Raw genomic sequence first — 26,480 nt, 5'->3', positions numbered from 1 at the left:
GCTCATTACGAATCGTTTGTGCTTCAATGAGTCGAGTCGGTTGTTCCCCCAAATGATTCGGTCCGATTAGTGAACAAATCCTTCTGTGAACCGGATCAAACAATTAACAGAAGATCACTGATATATATTAGTAATTTATTTTGTGATTTCCCCACTAGTAGAATGTATATGTGATTTAATTATCATTTGCTTGCTATTAGCCTATATATGTAAAAACTAATGGAAAAGGCAAAGTTCCTTAGGTGTTCTAATTAAGGAATAATTAACAACATCTATAGTCTTTGGAAAAGGCCTGAAAAATAAATGCATTAAATATATATGAAAATTTTTTTATATATATAAAAAAAAACTTTTTTTTAACAATTTGCTGTGATCTGAAAAAAAAAAAAAATCTATATATATAATAAATAAAATAATAAAATACTCACGTTAAAAACGGGAAAATACAGAAGAAATAGTTTATCTACTGATTCATATATTGTGTTGTGGCGGGTTCAGGTTTTTTTCTGCACCTTCACACACTTGTGTTTATTTTTACTGCCGTGGCCTCACCTTTACATCATAAACGTGGGCTACTCTTCCAAATGTTCAACTTTTCACCTTCGTGTTTATCTGTGTTTACAACCTCTATGCAATGAAGCGAAATCCCACTATCTCGGTGTTATCAGTGCACCCTTCTGACTACGTTATTTAATTGATTAACATGAGGATTATTCAATATTTGCTGAGTGATAAAATAAATGTTGGATCAGGGATTTCTGTGGAGTAAAACACGTTAACATTGTGAACAGTGAAGCAGACTTACAATACACTACGACAAGTATATAGGTTACGTGAAAGGCCTAATCAAACTACCTTTCAATGATATAATAATTAATGCGCAGTCTTGTTTGCATTATCATCAATATTCGGTAGACTTCTGCCCTCTTGTGGCATTTTTAGCAAAAATAAAAATAAAAATAAAAAACTCACAGACTGAAATAGACCTATGCATTGTTTATATAAAACTAATTTGAGGATATGCATGACTAAATTACGTAATTACAATATAAATTTAATTGTAATTAGTTACAGTTACTGAGAAAAAAAATCTGTAATTAAATTACAATTACTTATAAAAATGTTTTTTTTTTTCACACACAACGACATCGAGATTTAATTGTTTTTTCACAAATTGCAGTGACTGCTCTAAAATATGAGACACCAATGTTTCAGGAGTTAAGGACAGAGGATAGGACGTATTTTGATAAATAAAGATATGGAGAAGAGTCACATTTTATATTAAATCTAATATTAATAGATACGTTTTATATACACAAATGTAGGCTAAATGGTTGGAAAGGAAGGCCAGTATCTCCCAAAACTGACTTAGGGATTTATGTTAATACTCTTCAAGGATTTTCAAGTCGGAAAGCAACCAGAATTATGAAAATGCTTAAAGAACTACACTCCGACTCACTATTGTTAATATTATTAATAGGCCTACCCTCCTTGTTTTTATTATTATTTTATCTTCCTTTTTCTTTCCTAAAATGTGATTGTCCTGTTTGTTATATTTAATTATGGAATGAAAGTTAATTATTCAGCATATACAAAAAAAAAAAAAAAAAAAAAAAAGGAGCAGCTTATGAATATTAATTAAGTCAAGCAACGTCGGCGCGACTCGATTCATATGCATGAGCTGCAGCAAGATGCGCTGACGTCACAGCAGGAGGAGAGCAGAAGTGAGCCGGGCCACTCTTCTCCATCCTAGCGATGATGGCGTCCCCACACCCATGAGCAAGCAGAAAAAGACGAGAAAGAAAGAAAGGAAGAAAGAAAGAAAGCGAGGCCCCTTTCAGGATCGCGATGATTAATTTTTGCTTCGGACTTCAGTTCGTTCGTCTTTTGTTGCTGATATGTCCGGATCATTGACTTTGTGTTGGAGGTTGGGGTAAGGCGCAGGTGCCTCCATCCATCCGTTCATCTATCCGTCCATCCAGCGCAGTGGAGGGGCCGGGCCGGCCCGATGGCTGCTGGGGGAGGTGGAGGAGGATGCGGGGAGTCGGTGGATCATTACCGGGCGGAGGTGGAGCGGCTGACCCGAGAGCTCGCGGAGGCGAACCGGGAGAAGGTCCGGGCGGCGGAGTGCGGGCTCGCGGTGCTGGAGGAGAACCAGAGCCTCAAACAGCAGTATGCGGAGCTCGAGGCAGAGCAGGAGACCCTCAGACAGGAGCTGGAGCAGCTGCAGGAGGTACAGCTCATTCTTCTCTAATAACAGTCACTGAAGATGCTTTTCAGACAACAGGCCTATTGTGCGCTAATGTTATAGAACAGAAAACAACAATTACATTGAATTGAATATTGCTAAGAAATAGGTTATGCTATGTTATGAAACAGAACAGAATATTGGGCAAAATCGGTTCATGTCATGTTATGAAAAGAATAGGAAATAGGAAATCTGAATAGAATAGGAAAAGAATAGAGAACAATAGAATGGAATTTTGACAAAAAATCAGCTGCTTGCGTTATTATTGCAAAGAACATACTACTGCAAAAATCTGATGATGTCATGTTATGTTTGGAATAGAATACTGGTCAATTCGTGTTATGCTACAGAAAAGAATGAGCATTTAAAAAAAAAGTATAGAATATTGTCAAGTTATTATTGAATAGAGTATAGAATAAAATAGACTTGCAAATGTCTGTTCATGTCATGTTATGTTTTGGACAGGACAATATTTATGTTATGTTGTTTTTCATTATGTTATTAAAAGAATAGAGATCAATAGATTAGATTAGATTAGATTCAACTTTATTGTCACTGCACATGTAGGTACAAGGCAACGAAATGCAGTTAGCATCTAACCAGAAGTGCAATAAGCAGTAAGTACAGAATAAAGGTCTATAATATGTACAATAACTATACAGGTGAGTATTATGGACATAATTTACAGATATTAAATACTATAAGCACGATATACAGATAGGTGTACTATGAACATACTATACAGATGGGCTATGTAAAAGTGTATGTACACTATAGGCAGAACTATGAACATAATTTACAGTATTGCAATGGACAGTAAAGTGCATAGAAAATATTACAATGTGCAAATGGATTATACAGTGTTCCTGGATGAACAGACAGTAGTGCAAGTAATAACAAGTTACTGTTTTTTGCTTGTTGTGAATAAATAAATAAATCAGAGTATTGAAGAGGGGGAGGAGTCTATGTGTGGTGTGGGGGGTGTTGAGGGGTGTCAGAGGGAAGAGTTCAGCAAGGAGACAGCTTTAGGGAAAAAGCTGTTCCTGAATCTTGTGGTCCTTGTTCGGAGGCTCCTGAAACGCCTCCCGGAGGGGAGGAGGTTAAATAGTCCGTGGTCAGGGTGAGAGGAGTCCTTGAGAATGCTGCGAGCTTGACGTAGACAGCGTTCAATAGAATAGAACGTTGTCAGAAATCTGGTAATGTTATTATTTAAAAGAGTGGAATAAATTTGACGATTGCAAATAAATAAATACAAACATTTTAAAAAATACATAAATAAATAAATAACTGTTCATGTTATGGTTTGCATAGAATATTGACAATATACTGTAAATTATGTTATTTTGTGTTTTTTTATTAAAATGATAGTAATCAATAGAATAGAATATGGTCAGAAATATGGTAATGTTATAATTGAAAAGAGTAGAATAAATTTGACTATTGCAAATAAATGAATACATTTTAAAAATACAAAAAAAATAAAAATAAAATACAAATCTGTTCATGTCATGTTATGTTTTGGAAAATAATATTGGCAACATATATGCTATATTTAGTTATAATATGTTGTTGAAAAGGAAATAATTTTATATTAGAGTGAAACAGAACAATAGAATAGAATATTGCAAAAAAAAAAAAAAAAGGAAAATAATATAATTTTGCCAAAAACTTCAAAGATAGATTGACATACAATATGTGTGTAGAACAGAAAACTGTAGAAGGAATTGTAGGATAAAATAGAATAGAACAGATTATAGTACATAAAATTAATAAATGCTAGTCACAAAAATGTGACCCCCCCCCCCCATGCCCTATGAAACTTAAAAAAGAAAGCATGTGTAATTAATGTGCTGTAAACCATACGCACTAGAGACTGTGAAATACTGTTCAATGGAGTCTGTGCTCTGACCTGAATAATGTCGTTTGGTGTCCACTGTGCTCAGAGATTGTGAATCTGCTCATGCCTGTTTGTTTGCAGCATTTATTTACAAAGTTGCAACATAGTTCCAGATATCTAGTTTTAAATTCTCAGACAGCAGCTATCTCAAAAGGTCTGAGTAAACAGGAATAGTTCTTCAGCATGTTACCGTTACAGAGCCGCAGAGTAAATGGTGTTCTTGACCGATGCATGTATATTCCCACAGCCTGAGTTTATTCATAGCTTCATTAGTAGAGGCTGTGTACTCTTGCTGACTGCAGTGGACTGCGCTGAAGGTTAGCACAGCGATAATAAGATTGACAGAGTCACATAGAAACGCGTCTGCTTCAGGAGTCCTTCATATAGTACACTTAAGTGTCAAAGACTGTCATTAAAACCCCCTAAAAATCCAAAGCGAAATGAAACTAAACTCCAGAGTGGATTGAATTACAGGCATAAGTCTGGCTGGATTTATGACTATGTTTTAAAGAATCATATTATAATCTTAACTTTTATTGTAATGGATGTGAATAAGGTTATAATAAGAATATGAGATTAAAATAAGAACTGGAGGTTTTGCTAATGCATATCTTTATTTGGCTGCTTCGGTTCTTCATTAAACCTCAATGAACTTTATTGATCGTTGACTTACAGATCAGGGCTCTGTGCTGGAAATTGCTCACAAATTTGGCATTGATCGATATTCTTCAGTACCTTCAGATAATAAGAGAACTGGGATATCACTGCATATCATAATCAAGATAATACCCAACTATTGGATAACATATTCAATTTTTATTTAGGTCGAACTGCATTTTATTGGTTCGTTTTGGATGAATGAATTATAAGTAAATTGTAAGTATGTTTTGAAATGTATAGCCAGCATTTCTGTCTTTATCCGTTGTAATAGATGGATTGTTTTTGTTGTAAGTATATGGTATCTTAGAAAGTAGTGCAAGTCAGTCTGTGATGCCTTAAAATGAAATAAGCAGCTCACATTTGATTTTTTTAATTGTCATTAATTAATATTGCTCATATAATTTCTTGTAATATGCATTGGTAATTAAATGCAATAGGAATGGTAATCTTGAGACATACCAAATGATGAAGGCAACCGCTGACACATTATTCATAAATGTCTATTTCTGACATACAATACTCCCCACTTGTCTGCTAAGATCGGCTGCTACTATAACCTGAAACTGGAAAAGAGCAATAATATGCTTAAAAATATATATACTTTTTGTGTTGTTGTTGTGTTACAAAAGCATGTTTCCTTTGCAAAACCACAACCCTGTGAGCTCAGAAGCTTCCAGGAGCCTTGTGTGACCTTCCCAAGAATTCCCATCACAAACGGCCATTCATTCAAAAGCTTCATTATAGTTGTTTACTTGGATTCCACCAAGCACATGCATCATTCAGAGCGAGTCTCCCAATCACTTTTCCCACAGTCTTTCATAATGAACAAGAAGAGCTGACAATTTATTGGCTGATGCCGGTTTACCTCCATTTGCAATATTGGCAGAATATAACAGTGTCTGTTGTGGCTTGTAAGCTGCCATTCAAACACAATGTCAACAGTTGTTCCTTTAATATCGCAAAACACTCAGATGTCGTCTTACGTCTCTGATATCCTCAGTATGAGAGTATTTTTTACTCCGACTGAGAGTCTTCTGAAGGCTTTGAGGATTGAATCTGTCTCAGAACGATAGGGATATCTGAGGCTGTGTCTTTTTCTAGTGGGAGTTTTTCTGACAAATCTAGATCTGAGAAAAACTGGGTTCTTGTGATCCTCTTGTGCATTTCTATGCTTTCGGAGGATTATATAATTAATATGATTTATGCAATAGCTTATTATTGTGGCCATTTACACATGAACTGTACAATGCTTACTTATTCGCTGTTAATGATATGTTAAGAGTCATAGCACTGCAGTTGCTAATTGCTGATTGGTTGGTGAATGGTAATATGCATTAAGAGCATGCTGAAGTGGTTTCCAGATGAGAAAATCACTCATTTCTGACTGGATTGGTGTTTCTGGCGGTGCATCATGTTTGGCTTGTAATGTACATCAAATGAAAAATGCAGAGGTGCATTAGTTGCAGCAGCTCGGAGCTAAAAGCGTCAGTCAGCAGAGAAGCATGTCTCATTGCAGCTCAAGTGTGTTTGCATGTGTGCAGATTTCAGAATAGGTATCCAAAATAACCTGGGAAAACCCTGGATATGTGGGTTTGAAGTGATGAAACAGTAGATAAAGTGTTGAGAATAAAGGCACTTTGTGACCTTTAAAACAAAGGCTTGTGCTTTATCTTTCTGAAATAATTCAGTGACGGATTTCTTCAGAGTTCATGCCGAGTTCCTGATTTGCTCGGCCCGGAGCTTGGACACACTGAGTTATGAATTATGGATGGGACAGATCCAGGCTCTTAGTGGGAGACATGTGAACGTCAGGTTGTATAATACACACAGAGAAAAATTCGCTGCATAATTCATGTGATGAGTGATGCCATGCACTTGACTTCAATAAAACATCCAGGTCAGATTTAAGCATAATATCATAAGAAAAAAAAAAGCCTAATTAATTAGCATAAAGAAATTAAGCCTATTTAATTAAGCCCAGGATTAAAATATTACATTATTTTCATGAGACTATCTCCATTTTGTATTTTTTGTATTATGTTTTGCACATTTATTTTATTATTTTTATGCTCAGATGTGTCATCAATGTACAGTAATACAATGCTAAATGTAATAATATATTGAAATAATATATCTTCTTTAGTATGAATATATATATATTAAATATATGGAATTTATAATTTGTATACATTTTTTCTCATTTTATTTTTTAATTTTTAATATTTGTCAAACATGCTTATGCTTCATGAATAGCATACTGTATAAAATATGCTTCATTTTCTTGCATCTATATATATATATATATATATTATATTTTTTTTTTTGATGTTTGCATGTTTTTGTAACGCACAACTGCTTATTTTATTGGCTCTATCTGATTCATATATATGTTAACCTTTGTTGATAATATACAGAAATTCAATATACATACCAGTTAATATATACAGTATATATCTCTCAAGCACACTTTTACAAACTCAGGCAAGGGCAAAGCTGTCAGTAATTAATTATTATTTTTTTTAACGCAACAAGAAACTCACGAAGGCGTCCTCTTCACCAGCTCTGTCTCTCACTAACACTGTACAACATGCATCTAACAGACATCATGTTTCTGTTGCAGTGCCATCTGATCTGATTCTTGTACAGAAATAACCTGACTTTGAGCTGCTTTGGAGCTCTGCTGCTGCTGCAGAGAGGGTCACATATAAAGGTTCACTGCACCCACGGGCCTTCATATCGATCCCTGTGTCTGTGTGGAGCTCTCTCCAGAAAATGATAATGCTTAGCTTACCGCCTGTCTCTCACTGTTTAAACCAGACAGACAGACAGAGAGGCAGAGAGACAGACAGAGAGACAGACAGATAGATAGATGTGTAGAGAGAGAGAGAGAGAGACGGAGGGCTGCTGTGCTTCAGCTTTCTTTGTGAAGAAAGAGAATCTCCTGGGTGATTTTAACAGTCTCTCTGTCTCTCTCTCTCTGTGTGTGTGTGTGTGTGTGTGTTGTGCGTGTTTGGATCTCATGCAGTCAGTCAGACAGATCTGTTGAAGTTTCACTTTACTTGAAACAGTTTGTTCTTTTGGAATGTTTGGAAACGTCATCAAAGAGTTGACAACATACATCAAACAGAGATTAGGAGGAGTATGATAAAAACACTTTAAACAATTCAAAACAACTTGTGAAAACAAATATAAATCTTATTTAAATATAATAAAATATAATATAATAATAAATTTAATATATAAATAAGACATCCAAGTGTATTTATATAAATATTATGCATTTAAATTCATTTAAATATCTCATTAAAAAACTCATTTAGTGATAAATAACAATGTTTTATCTGAAAATAAATATGATAATTTATATTATTTTATTTTCATTGCCACATACTGTATCCTTCTCAAACTAGTAACCACTGAGGTAAATTAAGTGTAAACGTTGGTCACTTTTCACCATGTTTATTTTATCCTATGTATGGAGGTGTATCACAGTGACTCAGGGCTAAATCTCTCCAGTCTGCTTCCTGTCATGTGATACATGAATGTACTGTTCCTCATGCCGCTTACATCCGATACTCCCTATAATTAAGTGCATACCGTGCAGTGTTATTTTAGTAATGTTTATATCATAACTTATTAATATGTTTAGTATTTTTATGTGCTTTTGCCATTTACATTGTTTTTTTTTAATCTATTTAGCTTATATTAATTTCATCATTATTTCAATGAACTGTTTCAATTTAATTAATAATTTAACATTTTTAAAGTGTATAATAATTTCATCCAGTGAATAACAATTTCAGTTCATCATAATAACATTTATAAAATGCATTTAAAAGCTTTTTAAAGAAATCCGGTCAAAAGAGCTCAGATTGTGACTGTAATGATATTGATGCTTCAGAATATCATTATGAAATATTATTGACAGACTGTTGTCGGAAAAGAACATGATATTGTGCTTGATTTATTAGGCATGCCAGTTGTGATATCATGCATGTAACTAATATTATCTAACAAATGCTTTTGGCAAGAGCCAGAACTGGACTCGGATCGGCCGAAACGTTTAACCTTGCAGATTACTGACCCCCTGCCATGCTTTTTATAATATTGCACGACAATTATCTATTTAATTTGTGTTTATTCCACATCACAAGGTCTAAATCAAGACACAATCAAGTTACTGATTTGTGGGATAAATAAAGCCTGATAAGAGTCCTGTGATAAAGGCTCAGCGCGTCACTCATTATATCACACCATATTATTACTGAACTGATCAATTATAGTCTCAGGACGTCCGTCTTGAGGAACGTCACAGAAATGTTTGCTCAGCACAGTCTATATTTTGTCTTTTGTGTCCTTGTCCCAATCACATATGGCAAGTCTTCCCATAATTCACTGCTGCTGTACAGTTAAAGTCACTTCTAACTAGATTTTTGACTATATAGTGTATAAAACTGGCTGCATAGATGCAAGGATGTTGTGAATGGTTACCAGGGTGTTGTTATTTGGTTACTAAGGTGTTGTGGACGGTTGCTAGGGTGGTAAATGTGGTTGCTAGGTGGTTACTTTCTGGCCCAAGTCAAAAAGTTCTCTACCTCCTCAAATGTGATTTTCTGGTAATACTTTACAAAAAGGTTTCATATGCTAACATTATTTAACTACATTAGTTAACATGAACTAACAATAAATAATACAGTATTTTCCTAATCCTAATGTAGATTTCAAAATGTACCATAACAATTCAGTTTATATGCTATTATGGATTTTGTTATTATTGGGAATTATATTTTAGCATTTCATAATGTGGATTCTATTTATAATCTTAATTGTAAAGTTTTAGCAATTTTTTTGTTTTTGTCATTTTTCATGTTTATTAAGTACAATTTTTATATATTTAGTTTTAGTTATTTTAATAATTCAAATTGTTTTTTTGATTCTATTTTATTTTAATGCATTTTTATTGTATTCTATTGTATTGTATTGTATTTTATGCTAGTTTTATATATATATATATATATATATATATATATATATATAACTTTTTTTTTTTTGAAGTAATGAAATTTGTTTATGGTTCTATTTTCCATTTAAACTTATGATAATATCCCTGATCTTTTGACATTAATTATAATGCATCGTTAACTACTATTTTTTTTTTTTAATATTTTATTATTATTATTAAACATTAACAAAGATGAATAAATAAATACAATATATTGCTGATTGTTAGTTCATGTTATCTGTTATCTTTATTATTACATTATGTTAAGCTAGTTTTGACTTCGTTTTGATCCCACTATATTGTCCAGTAATAAGAGATTTGCCTGGTGTTCATAGACCCTCTCAAGGGGAAATTCTATCCCAAAGTTTAATAGAATTAGGTGTTTGTTCAAATGATTTGAGCAATAATAATAGTGAGTCTTGATTTAACAAACCCCACTAAATAATTCAAGAGTTCAACCCCGAAAAAACACCTAGCTCTCTTTCACTGACTGACCATGAGGGAGAGTTTGATTAAATTTCCAGCTGATGGAAAACCCCAGTGGCGTCTGCTTGAAAGGCTCCATTGCTCTCCATCCAAGCTTCCTCTGAGAGCAGAATAAGACTCATTCGGCTCTCTCACACAGTAAAGCGGACATTCAGCAAATTCTATGGTCATTCTGCCTCCGATCATGCATGCTGTTATCAGTTCTGTCCCATGATGCACTGCTCCATAAGTCTGTTATTTCTCCTGTCATTCCTCATACCTGGAGCGTTGAGCTCCTCTACACCTCCTTATTGATTTTTCACACTATGAGCTTTTCTCAGTGTCTTATGGAAGATCACTGTTGTCATTAATTCCCCTTTCCACGTTTTTCAGATTATGGACAATCTTGCCTGAATTTGCCTGAACCGCATCAGTGTCTCCTGTACTTTATAGCTTCCCCTTTTTATTGGAGTTTTTCAGATATTTAATCCATGGTTATTATCATTTACTAAAACCAAACATTTTTTTTAATTGAAATAAAAGCATCAATAAAAGTAAAACATTAAGATAAAAATAAAATATGAGAGAAAGAAGCTAAATGAGAATTTGAAATGTTGCCTTGGCAGATAAACCTGGAATAATTTTAAACTGAAGCAATAAAATTATTAACTGGGAATAAATGATAACTATAACTGAGCTAAAGCTAAAACTACAAAAATATATTAAACCTAAATACTAATATTTATATATAAAAAAAACTAAAATTAAACTGAAAATCTAAAAATAAAAGCTAATTTAAAATATTAATATTGTGACAGTATATAAGTAATACTAAAATGTTACTCTCAAATCACACATACAGTATAATCTACTTTTTAAGTAAGGAAACTTAGATTTTTCACATCATATATTAGAGCATGGACATCTTAGCATATGCTTTTGGTAAAAATGGCAAAACAAGACATTTCACATTTAAACCTGGATTTCAAGTACTGTTAAAAGTATGTGCTTTACTGTTGATGTAGTACATGCTTTGGGTTGTGATAGTACACAATACTGTTTCATAAACCTACAATGTTCTTACCACAAGGAATTAAAAGCATACTCTGTGTATACTTCAAAAATCCAACTTCAATAGTATTTTAGGTCCCTTTTGAAATGCTATCACAAATCTAAATCCCAGATTGCTTTGTCGGGTACGGTTTGTGTTTACATGTATCTAGCTATTCATTATACCTAAAAATGAATTAATATATATCACTTATAGATTTAAAAACTGTTGGCATTGGATTCCTCCTTGTTATTATAAAACTGAAAAATGAACGCAAGGATTTCTAGCCCAAAATATCATGCACAGATGCATACTTTTTAAATGCATGCTACTGTTTATTAAATGTACTGTTATTTGGGATGGACTAATCGTTATATTGCATACTATGCTAAGGTACAAATTGTGATGCATCCAAATTGCATTTTATGCATGAATGTATTCCTTAATTTAGCATTTTTTAAAATCTTCCTCAGGCCTTCAGCCAGGCGTACACCACCCAAAGGAAGGTGGCTGAAGACGGGGAGACCAATGAGGAGACGCTGCTGCAGGAGTCGGCCACTAAGGAAGCGTACTACATGGGCCGCCTACTTGAGCAGCAGGCCGAGCTGAAGAGCAGCAGATCACAGGCGTCCTGCACGCAGGCTGAGAACGAGAGACTCAGCACCATTCTACAGGAGCTGAGAGAGGTCACAAACTCTCTTAATAAACAGCATAAATCCATCATTGGTTCGACATCGCAAATGTATCCCCGTGTTTAAATCTTTCTCTGTTTCCCCCTTCTGTGTCTCTTAGAGTAACGAGATGTTGGAGTTACAGAGAAGCCAGATGAGAGAGGAGATCAGGGAGTTTAAGTTTCGAGAGGCCAGATTACTGCAAGACTACACCGAACTGGAGGAGGAGAACATCTCGCTGCAGAAACTGGTGTCCACGCTCAGGCAGAACCAGGTAAACACACTCAAGTTATCCCCTTCACACGACACAACTCTGGTGAGCAGTGTAGAACCATTACACACATTTCCACTAAAGAAAAGACGGTTCTAATGTTCTAATGCACTGGCCTTTCTGGACTCAGAACAAAAAAATAACGTAAATACAGAAACTACAGAAAACTATCTGATATAAAATAAGATCACTTCTATTATATGCAACATGCATTCAGTAGACAGACAAAATGTTACTATTTTTACTATGTTACTATATTAACCCATCCACCAGTAATTATAAGTATTATTAAAATTCTAAACATTACGTGTGAAATAGTATTAGTATTTTTTACTTATAAGTACTGTACTTAGATATTTTCATATTATATAAGGTACCTTATACAATACCTTATACCTTATACCTTATATTGTACCTTATACAAACCCGATTCCAAAAAGGTTGGGACACTGTACAAATTGTGAATAAAAACAGAATGCAATGATTTCAATATTTTATTCAGAATACAAAATAGATGACATATCAAATGTTTAAACAGAGAAAATGTATCATTTTAAGGGACATGCAGTATGTGGTCTGGCATTGTCATGTTGGAAAATGCAAGGTCTTCCCTGAAAATGACAAGGTCTGGATGGGAGCATATTTTGTTCTAGAACTTGGATATACCTTTCAGCATTGATGGTGCCTTTCCAGATGTGTAAGCTGCCCATGCCACACACACTCATGCAACCCCATACCATCAGAGATGCAGACTTCTGAACTGAGCGCTGATAACAACTTGGGTTGTCCTTGTCCTCTTTAGTCCGGATGAAATGGCGTCCCAGTTTTGGAAAATGAACTTCAAATTTTGATTTGTCTGACCAAAGAACAGTTTTCCACTTTGACACAGTCCATTTTAAATGAGCCTCGGCCCATAGAAAATACCTGGACTTCTGGATCATGTTTAGATATGGCTTCTTTTTTGACCTATAGAGTCTTAGCCGGCAACAGCGAATTGCACGGTGGATTGTGTTCACCGATAATGTTTTCTGGAAGTATTCCTGAGCCCATGTTGTGATTTACATTACAATATCATTCCTGTATGTGATGCAGTGCCATCTAAAAGCCCGAAAATCACAGGCATCCAGTATGGTCTTCCAGCCTTGACCCTTACGCACAGAGATTGTTCCAGATTCTCTGAATCTTTGGATGATATTATGCACGGTAGAGGATGATAACTTCAAACTCTTTGCAATTTTTTCCCTGAGAAACTCCTTTCTGATATTGCTCCACTATTTTTCGCCGCAGCATTGGGGGAATTGGTGATCCTCTGCCCATCTTGACTTCTGAGAATCAATGTCACTCTGAGAGGCTCTTTTTATACCAATCATGTTGCCAATTGACCTAATAGTTGCAAATTGATCCTCTTATTGCTACCTGTCCCAACGTTTTTGGAAAGTGTATTTGAACTCCAAAATGAGCCAATATTTGGCATGACATTTCAAAATGTCTCACTTTAAACATCTGATATTTTATCTATATTCTATTGTGAATAAAATATAAGTTTATGAGATTTGTAAATTATTCCATTCCTTTTTTACTCACAATTTGTACAGTGTCCCAACTTTTTTGGAATCGGGTTTTTACATATATTTAAATTGATATGCAAATAGTTATCACATACATTTAAGAACTATTTATAAAATTATTTATATATGTGTCTATGTTACATTATATTATACTTATTTTTTATTCATATTTAAATAGCTTCGGACTAATTGATTACTTTAGATTTTATTTTTATATACATTTATGAACTTATAACTCTTTCTATATATTTTAAGTTATACTTACATTTAAGTTGATATTCAAATATCTCGTGACCAATCAAATACTATGAAATAATATTTATTTTTAATACATATTTATAAAGAATTTAGATTTTACATTACACATTTTTTTATTGATATTTTAAAAACTTCTGACCGTTCACAGTGAAAGAGGGCATACGTGCACTAAATTATATTACTTTAAATGTTAAAATTAATTCTCGAAACTAGCTGTAAATGCTTTATGCATCATATTTGTTTGTGGCAGGCTATGTAGAAACCGTCTCGGATATTCTCTGTTTTTATCAGGTGGAGTACGAGGGCTTGAAGCATGAAATCAAAGTTCTGGAGGAGGAAACAGCTCTGCTTAAAAGCCAATTAGAAGATGCGCTGCGCCTGAAGGACATCTCTGAGAACCAGTTGGAGGAGGCTTTGGATTCTCTGAAAAGCGAGCGAGAACAGAAGTACGCTTTGCGCAAGGAATTAGCACATCATCTAACCGTGTGCGACGGGGGTTTCAGCTCAGGCTGTGCGCACCTGATCGCCCTGACCTCAGCGCCACCTAGTGGCAGTGCCACCCCGACAGCCGCCACATCGCCCAGCAGCGAGGACGGTGGCAAGTGCAACGGGCACATGCTTCAAGGCGCGGCGGGATCAGTTTTGAGCCGACTGAATAGAGACTTCAGGACATCGAGTTTGAGGAAGACTGAAATTCTGACCCCTGACCTCTTTAGTGAGCTAAATGGCCCTGAAATCCTGAAACAAAGACAACAGCTTCAGCAGGTCAGTGTGGAGGGTGGGGCCTATGTTAGCCACACCCATATAATGAATATATAAACGGCATAAACATATATATACATTTCTATTAGCATGCATTGATTTTTGTACAGCAAAGCTTTATGTTGCCAGCCCAGAGGTATAATACATTTACCTCTTTAATATTTCTTTCATATATCCTTTAGTTGTTGTTTTCTTCTCTTAATTAACCTATTTTTAAAGCTTTTTAATCTCATCTTTCATGCTCAAGATCCTAAATAGTGAAAAACGACTGCTGCATTGCTTTAGGCGTTGTTCTGTTTACAACGGGATGCTGCAGTGTCGTGGGATGAAATATGAGACCACCATACACACTAATGGGCCATGCTACTAGCTTATTTATATCCTTCCTGTCACAAGAGATCACTGTTCCTACATTGCAAGTTTATTTGAGTCATATATATTCATATGAACTTTGCATCTATGGGTTTACATTGATCATGCATTAACTGTGCAAAATGCACTGATCATGTCTGATTCACTTGTAAACTCATTTAGAAGAAACATATGAGACAGAGTTTATTAAATTAAGCATATCTCCATTAAGTCTCCTGAGCATTACAGTGCTCCTTTGCATGCATTAGATTAAGTCAGGACAGTACAAGCAAAACCATATGGCTATTTTGTCTTCCTTTTCAGACTGGTGCAAGCAAACATCCAAAACATATATTTAAGTTTCTTTTATTGCACTTTATCTATTTGCATTTGTAGATAAAATCAATTAAAATGTATATCTTTAAAATCCATTTTCTGTAAGTAGAGCTTTTTTAATGCACTGAGCCAGAAATCTATATAAATGCAATATATATAAAAAGAGAGATAGAGAGTGTGTAATATGTCAACAAAATGAAACAAGAATTTTGAATCTGGCTTCGTCCAATGTTTTCTATCCTGAAAAGATATGCAAATTAGTGCATATTAAATTGCATAATGCATAATTTGCATACATATTGGTAGACATAACATTTCAGAAAACTTGTAATACAAAACTGTTGTCTTAATGTACTGTGATTAATCAATGAGGAAAGCATGGTGATATCTATGTTAAATAAGACCTTGTTGGTTGACCTGCTTCACTAGATAGATATTACTGTTGTTTTTCATGGCTACGATGGTTTATCGTCTAGACCAGCATCAGGACTAACCAGTATACATCAAATAAAGTCATTAGTTGACTTGTTTATTTGCCGCAGGTGGAACGTGAAAAAGCGTCTTTGCTCAACAGCTTGCAGGAATCACAGGCTTTGCTCCGTCACACACAGGGGGCGCTGACGGAGCAGCAGGAGAAGGCCAGTCGCTTGGGCGAGCGATTCCGGAAACTTCGCCGCATGCGCAGCAGCAAGGAAACCAAGGGGGAAGAGGAGGACGAAGAAGAGGAGACAACATGCGTCCCTAGCAGCCAGGAAGGGCTGAGTCTGGAATTGCTGCAATGTAAATACAGGGTGGCTGTGACAGAGGTGGTTGGACTGAAGGCGGAGCTTAAGGAGATGAAAGATAGATATAATGAGAGCGTGGAGGCAAGATTGCGGGCGGAGGAGCAGGGCAAGGCGCAGCTGCAAGCATTGGAGACACAAGTGGCACAGCTGGAGCACAGGTGCAGGGAAAGCCGGGAGAAGGCGGTGAATCTGGAACGCGAGCTGCGGGCATCCACTAACACAGGCTTGGAGACGCAGGGAATCCTGGGAACTGCCCAAGAAGAGCTGGCGACATTCAGTGAGGAGTTAGCGCAACTTTACCACCACGTCTGCCTGTGCAATAATGAGACACCCAACCGCGTTATGCTGGAGTACTACCGGCAGGGCCGAATACCAACGCGCATTTCCACCCCTGGCCACAAGGGGCAGGACGATCACCGTGTGTTTTTGACCCCGCGTCTCGCACGTCGTCTGGCGGCAATTAACGCTGCAACATCTGCAGAGTCTCGTAGCCCGTCGGACTCACCATCCAAAGATTCTCTCACTGCTGAGCAGAGCCCAGTCCGTACACCACAGGGTTCACCCGTCGTTAGTGCCTCTTCCTCATCTTCATCATCATCCCCAGCACCCGAGTCGGCCACGGGGTCCGACCTCCGCCGGGAACCCACCAACATCCACCACCTAAACGCCATCATCCGCGACCAGATCAAGCACTTGCAGAAGGCGGTGGACCGCTCGCTCCAGCTGTCCCGCCAGAGGGCGGCCGCTAGCGAACTCGCCCCGCTGATGGACAAGGACAAGGAGGCCTGCATGGAGGAGATTCTCAAACTCAAGTCCCTCACGAGCACAAAGAGGGAGCAGATCGCAACCTTGCGCCTTTTGCTCAAAGCCAACAAGCAGGTAGGCTAATCAGCTCTATTTATTACCCAGCATCCTATTGATTGCCATGAGGCCTGTGAGTATTGAACCATGAGAGTCCTTAAATTGACTGAGACTCTCTGACTTCTCATTTATGTTACTCTGTAGCTTCTACATTTCTTGGTAGAACTGTTACGTTTCCACATTTTGTGCCTACAGTAGTCTTGAGTACCTAGATTATTAACCATTGGCATTAAGTCTTTGTCTACTTTGCCACTTACTCTGACATCTAATTTCTCTGTGAAACGTTTAATTTTGTAACACGAGTTGGCATCTTTCGCCTAGAATAGTTGCAAATGTTTTTAAAATGTTACATTTAATTTTTTTAATGTTTTTTAAAATGTTTCTATATAGGTCACTATTTCTCGCTTAATATTAGTCTAGCGTACCGGGATTTTAAACTATCAGCATCAAGTCTGGTTCAGTTTTCAACTTATGCCAATGTCTCTTTAATGTTCGACCACCTTCATCCACCTCACTATTTGTGGTTTGATTCACTCATGAAATGTTCCCTTTTTAAGTCCACTTACATTGTGAACGCAAGTGCCTTAAACCAAACAGAGTTAAAGCCAAAGATCTGATGTCGCTAATTTGGCAACATTGGCAAATCTAGCATTTAGTTAAAAGTTGAAAAGCTCCAGTACCATGTAAACATGGCATTTCAGGCGGAGCGGTGTACCTCGACGGAGGCGTTTGATCTATAGCCACTAAAATGAAACGTTGAAGAAAAGGGACCATTATATCCGACACATCATTTCTTTCTCTTTGTTGGCCACGGTGTGATATAAAGCATGTTGTATGACCCTTCCAGGCCAGAGATGATTAATGGACATTACGATTTATAGATCCAACTCCAGAGAGAAAGTGCTGTGCTCTGTGGGCCACAAAGTGATTACTGCATCCATGATTATGTGCAAAGACACACAAGAGGAGTTCTTAGTTACTACCACCTTCAATGGTCGTAATGAATCAGTGCTTTCTTATGTGGTCTATATTATATCAGCAGTGCTTAATTAACTTATTGTTGGCAGAACTAGTTGTTTTTTGGTTGTAATGCTCACAGACGGCTGAGGTGGCTCTGGCCAACCTGAAGAGTAAATACGAGAACGAGAAGACAATGGTGACTGAGACCATGTTGAAGCTGAGGAACGAGCTGAAGGCCTTGAAAGAGGACGCAGCCACCTTTTCTTCCCTCAGAGCCATGTTCGCCACACGGTGAGAAATATGCAACATTCAAAATTCATTTTGGAGATCATTTCAATGAACCATACAAACAAACAAATACTGTAAAATAGCGTATAATCCAAAGTGACAAAAATCGCATTTTGTTACACTACACAACTACTCGCTGGAAAAAGTAGCTTGCTACTGGAAAAGAATTTCGTATTTTCCAGTTGTCGTATACTGCTGAGATTCTGTTTAAGTTAGTTGCTTTACAACATCCACTGGTGCGGGATGCTGACAGCATCATATACGAGTTTAGAGACTGCAGCCGAAGCTATATCTGACAAGATGAGCATTTTTTCCCATCTGTGATTTTGATTATTTTTGCTGTTCAGGGCACAATCAGGTGGACAGATGACTGAATAAGGAGCCAACCAGAGCTTTCACAGCACATCAGAGTGGATGTTTACTAATTAGGGATGTGTGATGCAGAAAAATGCAATTGCTAATTTTAGATTTTCTTGGTGTGGGGGGTGGTGGGGTTTTTGCATAGTAGGTAATTATTATTTTTACTGCTACTACTATATAAAAAAGAAACAAAACAAGAAATATTCCTAGTGTAATATTAAAAAAAAAAAAAAAAAAACTAAATTGTTACAACATCCAGCTTTTGGTTGCAAGCCGCGTAGAAGTTTTTTAAAAATAATTAAATTTTTTTTGGTTATTTATCAATATGACTATTTAATAATATAGGCCTATATCTAATAATTTTTACTACTACTTAATAAAAATATTAAACCTAATAAATAAATAATTAAATAATAAATAGATTAATAAAATAAATAAATACATATATTTTTTTATTCTATAAATTATAGATACTAAACACAAAAATTATACTATTGTAACATTTCACTGTAAAATAAAAAAATATGTATTTATGAAAAAAATATTTTCTAGTTTTTGTTCTAAAACCACAAAAAGCCCTTTAAAGTTTTTTAAGTTCATAAACACTTCTAATAACAACTTTGGAAATATGGTTGTCACATATTGCATTCCCAAATGCACATAATATGCACCATTTACTGTCAACTAAGATACTGAAGACACCAGATTTTAATTATTATGTATTGAAATAATCAGTTTGGTTTCAATTAATTGTGCAGCACAAATACTAATTTCTAATTTCTCCTCCTTCTCTCTGATCAGGTGTGATGAGTACGTGTCTCAGCTGGACGAGATGCAGAGACAGCTCGCGGCGGCGGAGGACGAGAAAAAGACACTCAACTCTCTCCTCCGCATGGCCATCCAGCAAAAACTCGCCCTCACGCAGAAACTGGAAGACCTGGAGTTCGACCAAGAGCAGTCGCACCGGCCCCGCCTGGCAAAAACGTCCCGGCTGAGGAGAAGCACACCCAAAGTAAGTGGAACGCCAGTCCCGCCCCTTCCCGACACCCCTTTGACAATTACAGAGGTCCTTACGGCAGCAGCCGCCATCACCTCGCCCACCACACCCACCCAACCGTCTGCCCCCAACAGCCCACCCTCCCTGGAGGCCCCTTCGTCTCCCGCATCATCTTCCTCGTCCTCCTGGACGCCCCCAACCACCACACCATACCGTCACTGGACGATGGGTGTCCGGGCGTATGTTGTTGAACCACACACTTACACCAACCTCCTGGCCCGTCGCTATGCAAATGAGTCGCACTATTCCCCAGGCTCCGCCCCTTCCTCACCTTACCGCTCACCCCTATTGGCCAGTCGCCGCTCCGTGTGGAGCTCGTCCCAATCCCGCCCCCTTCCCAGCCACTTCCAGCGCTCTACATCCCGCTACACGCCTTCTTCGTCCACCTACAGCCCTTTGTATCCCAGAAACTACAGCTCCCAGCATCCCCGCTACTGACGGGTGCCGCAGAGAGGAGGACACACACTGGTTTCTGTGTTTGAATGTTTCGGGGAGTGTTTTCTCGTTTTGTTTGTTTTTTAACTCAGGGATTTAATGGAGCACAAGTGGCCCGGCCTTCTTCAAAAGAGACTGTTGATCAGTTCTCAGGACACTGTGTTCTCTGTCCCGATCTGAGCGCACGTGGACTGTCCAATTACACGAATGAGGGACTTTAAGACAGATTCAACAGGATGTGACGTTATCAGAATCAGATTCGGTCGTGGGTTGTTGGTGTGTGTATGAGAGTGAATGTGTTGTTGTCACATGATTTGAACACTGAGAGTCAATTAAGTGGTTGATTTGTAACAACAGGATTTTATATGAAATGTCGATTGCAGTATCTGAGAAAGATGGCTATGTTTGGAATAGGATACTAATGTACTATACAACGCACATTGCATACTAATGTTTTCAAATAATACACTGATAAAAAATTACTTTAGTGACAGCTCACCCTCAGGTCATCCAAGATGTAGATGAGTTTGTTTCTTCATCAGATTTGTAGAAATGTAGCATTGCATGACTTGCTCACCAATGGATGCTCTGCAGTGAATGGGTGCCGTCAGAATAAGAGTCCAAACAGTTGATAAAAACATCACAATAATCCACAAGTAATCCACGCCACTCCAGTCCATCAGTTAATGTCTTATGAAGCAAAAAGCTGCATGTTTGTAAGAAAAAAATCCATAAATAAGGCATTTCAAACCATAAACCGTCACATATAGCCAAAATACAAGTTCATAATAGCATACCCAGTTTTCATTATTTTTGTCAAACTATTCCTTTAAAATCTTATAAAATAAGTGGGAAAATGCTGTAGGACGTCAACTTCTTTTGTGTTACATAGTGTGTACTGCATGCAAACTGCAGTATGCTATTCCAAACATAGCCAAAGTCACAGTGCCATCCAGTGGATAAACAGTGAAAATGTGGCCCATCCCATGTAATGGTGAGTTTGCAAAAATAGTTGTGTCTGGTTTATAGAAATATAAGACACTATTTGAATTTGCAGTTAAGATCAGATTGGGTCAGATGTGAACTCATTAATGTTGTGAGTGATTATAAAGAACAGTGATGCTGCATTGAATGTATGTTAATGGTGAAGGGATGCAATTGTCTAGAGATGACTAAATTCTCAGGGAATAACATTATTTGTTAGCTGTCTAACGGTGGCCAATAACATTGCAACGTTTTTTTTTGTATTTCAGCACATATGATCTGCAGCAGTGATTTACAATATAACAGATGCAGTGCTCATGTCCTGTCTAGTCAGTGTTCTTCTGTTTGTTGCACTTTTATCAGTTGCATTGATGTTTTTGTTGTTGTTTTTCCCCTTACACAATTATATTTAAGACACCATACTCCAAAACTCATAGCGCCGAAAGCATCTCTTAGAAAGGGACGTGCATGGGCCCAAACATCTGTCTTTTCTGTCCAAAGATTGCTGTATTTCATGAGAGGTGCCCGTTTCCTCCCATTTAACACCTTGTGTGACACTGACGGGCTGCACACTGGCCTTCTAGAGCTATATCAGACCCACACCAACATACACCACATCACACAGTGCTTGAAGCATTTGACAGGTATCAAACCCTCAACCCAAGCCTGCCGTGATTACCCTGCATGCCATTTGTTAACTGCTGGTTTTTGCTGAATACATTTTTTAAATATACTTTCTTTTTTTTTCTTTTTTTGGAATAAATTGGTCCTTCTGCAATTGCTGTGATTTTTCCTACATAAAAAAATACATTGTTTCTTGAGTTTCAGTAAATCAAGAGTAAAAAAAAAAAAAATTCATGGAAACGTCACCGCTATTATAGAAAGACTCAATTCTGATCCCAAGTCAGCATTTACTTCATTATTGCTCACACAGGCCTCAGTATTGCATGAAATTGGAGTGAATAGTTTAGTTCAGTCTTTATGACTTCTAGATCTATAATTAGGTGGCGAACTTTAAAAACGATACAATCTTTTCTCTATTCTTGCTGTTTTATGCCAGTTTCCTGCACTGAAGTCAAATCTGGGACTGATGAACGTTTGTTTTGGTTCGTACAGAGGGCCTCGTGTAATTATCTGTGATCAGACGGCAGTTTTAGGGGTGTTGTTTTCAGATCAGGACAGAAACCATGTGAGACCTCCTCTCTGTCGCACCTGCGCAGCTGAGGCCTGATGCACACAAACAAACACGTTTGCACATGATCACATGATCATGACATCACTGCATCAAAATCTGAATCCCTGTGTGTCGCTGTCTCATTCAGTCAGTCGTCGAGTTTTAGGGAACCTGTCAAATGCTTCTTGCTTCCCGCATCACTTTCTCTTTGATTTTCTCTCATTCATGTCGCGCTGCGACGTCTGCACTTGGTGGAGTTGTAGATGAATGTGTTTTCTACTGTGTGTGTTACTGTAAACAGACACTTTGTGCAAATGCAAAACACTTTTTGAGGGCAGACTGTTATTCATGTCCCTGTCTGCTGTCATATGCATGTGTATACAGTACACGGCCTACAGCAAAACACTGTACATGTCTGTTGTGAACTGGACTGTAATGTTGTATATTCTTCATATATACTGTAAATAACAGGTTTGAATGCATTGATTGAGTTTGCGTCCTCACTGTTTTTATAAATTGTCAAAGCATCAAGCAACATGAAATCTGAATGTTTTAAAAGAATCTATTGGAAAATGCAGCTGTGAACAAGGTAGCTATAGTTTCTAGCTGTTCCAAACTAGTTTAAATGGTTGATAAGGAAGAAAATCAGCTCATTGGGACCTGGCTGGGCTAGTAGACCATTTTGGATCAGGAATAAACCAGCTATCTCAGAAAGCGGTTTGACATTGATGCTGTAATGTCACAATAGTGAGGTAAGTAGAAGCTGTGTCCCAATCTTTTGAATCATAATATTAGAATAAAAACATTCTATTCAGCGAAGAATCCTGTAAATAAGATACAAGTTGGTACACTGCAAGATGCAAGCAGACACTGAAGACTGGAGTAATGATGCTGAAAATTCAGCTTTGACCACAGGAATAAATGACATTTTAAAATATATTATGAAACTATAATTATTTATATAAGTAGACTTATTTTCATAACATTTAAAAACAGAACAGTAATAAATATAATTTTTTTTTATCATAAACAGAACTACATCGTAGTACATTAAACATAGTATTTCAAAGGTGTCTATATTATATATTTTTAAGTGTGCATCCAAGCTTGCGTGTATTGACATGAACTTAAAATGACATTAATGCATTTAGATGATAATACTTACATGTAAATGCAAACAACAGTGTTTGCATGTCCAGGCAAAATTATATGCCTCAGTTCTGCCATACTGCAAAAGTGTGCACAAATTGTTGATAGTCTAGCTGTGTGAGAACTAATCCGTCAGTCTCTTCTAGAAAGTCGTCAACTTCCTCCTGCCTACCAAGAACTAAACACGCCGGACCCTGTTAACCTACAGGTAACCAAGTATGGAGTTGCTTTTTGATCAAAAGATTGAGAAAAAAAAAATAACTTGAGCAGCAAATCAGCACATTAGAATGATTTCTGAAGGATCATGTGACACTGAAGACTGGAGTAATAATGCTAAAAATTCAGCTTTGCATAACAGAAATAAATTGCATTTTAAAATATATTCAAGTAGAATTTATTTTTTTTTAATTGTAAAAATATTTCACAATTTTACTGTACTTTTGGTTAAATATATGCAGCCTTGGATGCATCAACATCAGGAGTCCTCTGATTACTTTTCCCTCTTAACTGCCCAGGTCTCAGCACCCTGAAGCTTTTCTCCTCGATTCCTGCCTCCCCTAGACTAGATCTAAGGCACCGCTTGGAGCTTAAACACCACAGGAGTGCCTCACGCCCGCGACCTTACCGCACCGTGAGCCGAGTTCACTGGACACACTGCGGTGATGGCAGAGAGGCACAAGCCAAAGTACAACACAAGCCCTGAATGCTGATCACATGATACTCTGACATCATGGTCATGTGGTCTCTTGTACATTTGCATCCTTGTCCAGCAGCTTTTTGCCTATGACACTTTTTTACACGCTAACTTAAAAGTGTTCATGTTTCACAGTTTTGTCAGTTGAATGCGGTGATGTACAATCACTGATGGATGTTACAGAATGTGGACTGTTGAATACAAAGGGAAATTAGGAGGGAGAATTTTTTTTTTTAAATATAAAACCTTAAATACTGATAATACTACTATTATAATGGAATAATCACTGGAATTGTTGTAGAGTAGTAAAAATTAATATGTATTATTTTGCATAATATTTTATATATATATATATATATATATATATATATATATATATATATATATATATATATATATATATATATATATATATATATTATTATTATTATTATTATTTTAAAAAATTGTTACTTTTATTTAAATTTGGTTTATTAATTAAAAGCTGAATTTCCAAAGAATTTTTTTTCTTTTTATTTTTTTTTTTAATCTAATATTACCATTTTATTTATTATTTTACCTTATATTATGTAGAATATTATATCACTTTATTTCATATCTGTAATTGCATTACTATAAATGCAATTTTTGGTTGTTTTTATTGACTGAAGTTTGACTTGAAGTTATTTTCTGTAATAATCAACAGCATGTTGCTGATAGAGTATTTAAACTAGAACATTCAGGCTAAACTTACCAAAGCCTTTAAAATCCCCTGAAACCGAGGGAACAACATTTACCTAAAGACTGGACATTGGAAGATGCAGTAAGCTTATGTATCCTATTTTAAGCCTTACTCTTCGAAAACATATTCATTCAATGCCATAAACTACCTCTCTGTACATTTGTTTCAGATCATCACAGTCCATCCGATGGGAATGTTGCATGCGTGATTTTGTCCATGAGATATCATCACTATATAATCGTCTCTGTTTGCACTGCTGTTGAAGTGTGTATAATCTTGAACTTCTGCAGCCCAGCAGCTATTTGAGCTGCAAGCACAAACACACACATACACAAAACCAGAGCATTCCAGCACTCCATCAGTTTTCAGTATGACTGTTAACCAAGACTAAGGATCACTAAAATGTCTTAACCTGCTGCTTCACTCACACTGGATCTCCTGAACGATTGTCCAAAGATCTGGACAATCCCTTCATGCTCATTCGGACTCAAACTTCCAACTTTATCCACTATGAAGCCATCTAAAGTATTAACCGTGTGGTATATTGTTTTTTATTTAATTGAAAATAATTGATATGCATTTTTGACCATTCATGTATGACTCGGTAGTCTTAGTCTCATGTATTTAACTAATTAAATAATAAAAATAAATGAAAGACAAATATAAATGATGAATAAGTAGCTGATTAGTGTCTTCCTGGCAAACAGCAATACCGCTTTACTGCATTTATCTATTACTAGATGATATTATATGGTGTACCATTTTCCTGTTTAATGAATATAAAAATAAATTGATTTAATGAAACTCTAGAAAAGTCTCTAGAAGCTGCTGTGTTACAAATCATGTTCATATAGCCTAAATAAATAGCAAAAAAAAAGGTCAAATATATATTGTAAGATCTCTTAATTTTAGGGAGGAATCATATTGTGCACTCATTCATTAATCTGATAACATCGAGTGAGTATAGACTGATTCATCAAATTCATTAATCAAGCATCAGATTCCCCTCAGCTCTTCACTAAACTACCTTATGATTAAATTTCATATTTGAAATCACCAATGACATCTGACCACAACGGTCTCATAAATGTTGCTTTTTATTCTCAAATACATTAAAAACTTATTTTTCAGTCAAGAGAAACTTGAATTTTTAAAAAAGAAAAATTTAACCAATGCCAGGTTTTCGCAACAAAACCCACCCAGTTGATACACAAAACTAGCCCAATTGCGCTTTGAGGGTGGTTCCCCAGTAAAAATCGCATTCTGGGGTGTAAAATACATGTTTTTTGGCAGGGATCCTCCAGTAAAATCTGCATTCCAGTGGCTAAATCTCACGTTATTGAGGTCACCTTTCCCACGGACATGAAAAAACAACCCACTGCAACAGTGTGAAAGTAGCTCAATTCCGTGGGAAAACTGCCGACGTGGCAACACTGTTTGTAACGGCCGCTGCAGTGACGCGATGTGATTGG

At 36.6% G+C, this 26,480-nt stretch overlaps 1 protein-coding gene across 3 annotated transcripts; it reads left to right on the top strand.

The window, feature by feature from the left end:
- Window positions 1–1,698: 1,698 nt before the first annotated feature.
- LOC127956872 (protein bicaudal D homolog 1) lies at window positions 1,699–24,609 on the top strand. Of its 3 annotated transcripts, XM_052555127.1 has the most exons (9): window positions 1,700–2,233; window positions 11,797–12,009; window positions 12,116–12,268; window positions 14,383–14,856; window positions 16,083–17,204; window positions 18,286–18,437; window positions 19,596–19,806; window positions 23,740–23,801; window positions 24,109–24,609. In XM_052555127.1, exons 1-8 carry the CDS (start codon window positions 2,009–2,011, stop codon window positions 23,773–23,775), a joined length of 2,586 nt encoding a protein of 861 aa, XP_052411087.1. In that variant the 5' UTR covers window positions 1,700–2,008; the 3' UTR covers window positions 23,776–23,801; window positions 24,109–24,609. The 3 variants fall into 3 exon arrangements, with proteins under 3 accessions (XP_052411085.1, XP_052411084.1, XP_052411087.1); XM_052555125.1 differs by lacking the exons at window positions 23,740–23,801; window positions 24,109–24,609 and having other exon boundaries at window positions 1,699–2,233; window positions 16,152–17,204; window positions 19,596–22,930; XM_052555124.1 differs by lacking the exons at window positions 23,740–23,801; window positions 24,109–24,609 and having other exon boundaries at window positions 1,699–2,233; window positions 19,596–22,930.
- The last annotated feature ends 1,871 nt before the right edge of the window (window positions 24,610–26,480 follow it).

Source organism: Carassius gibelio, chromosome B4 (genome assembly GCF_023724105.1).
Source record: "Carassius gibelio isolate Cgi1373 ecotype wild population from Czech Republic chromosome B4, carGib1.2-hapl.c, whole genome shotgun sequence".
Classification (NCBI taxonomy): Eukaryota; Metazoa; Chordata; class Actinopteri; order Cypriniformes; family Cyprinidae; genus Carassius; species Carassius gibelio.
This window is presented reverse-complemented; position numbering and strand designations above follow the sequence as displayed.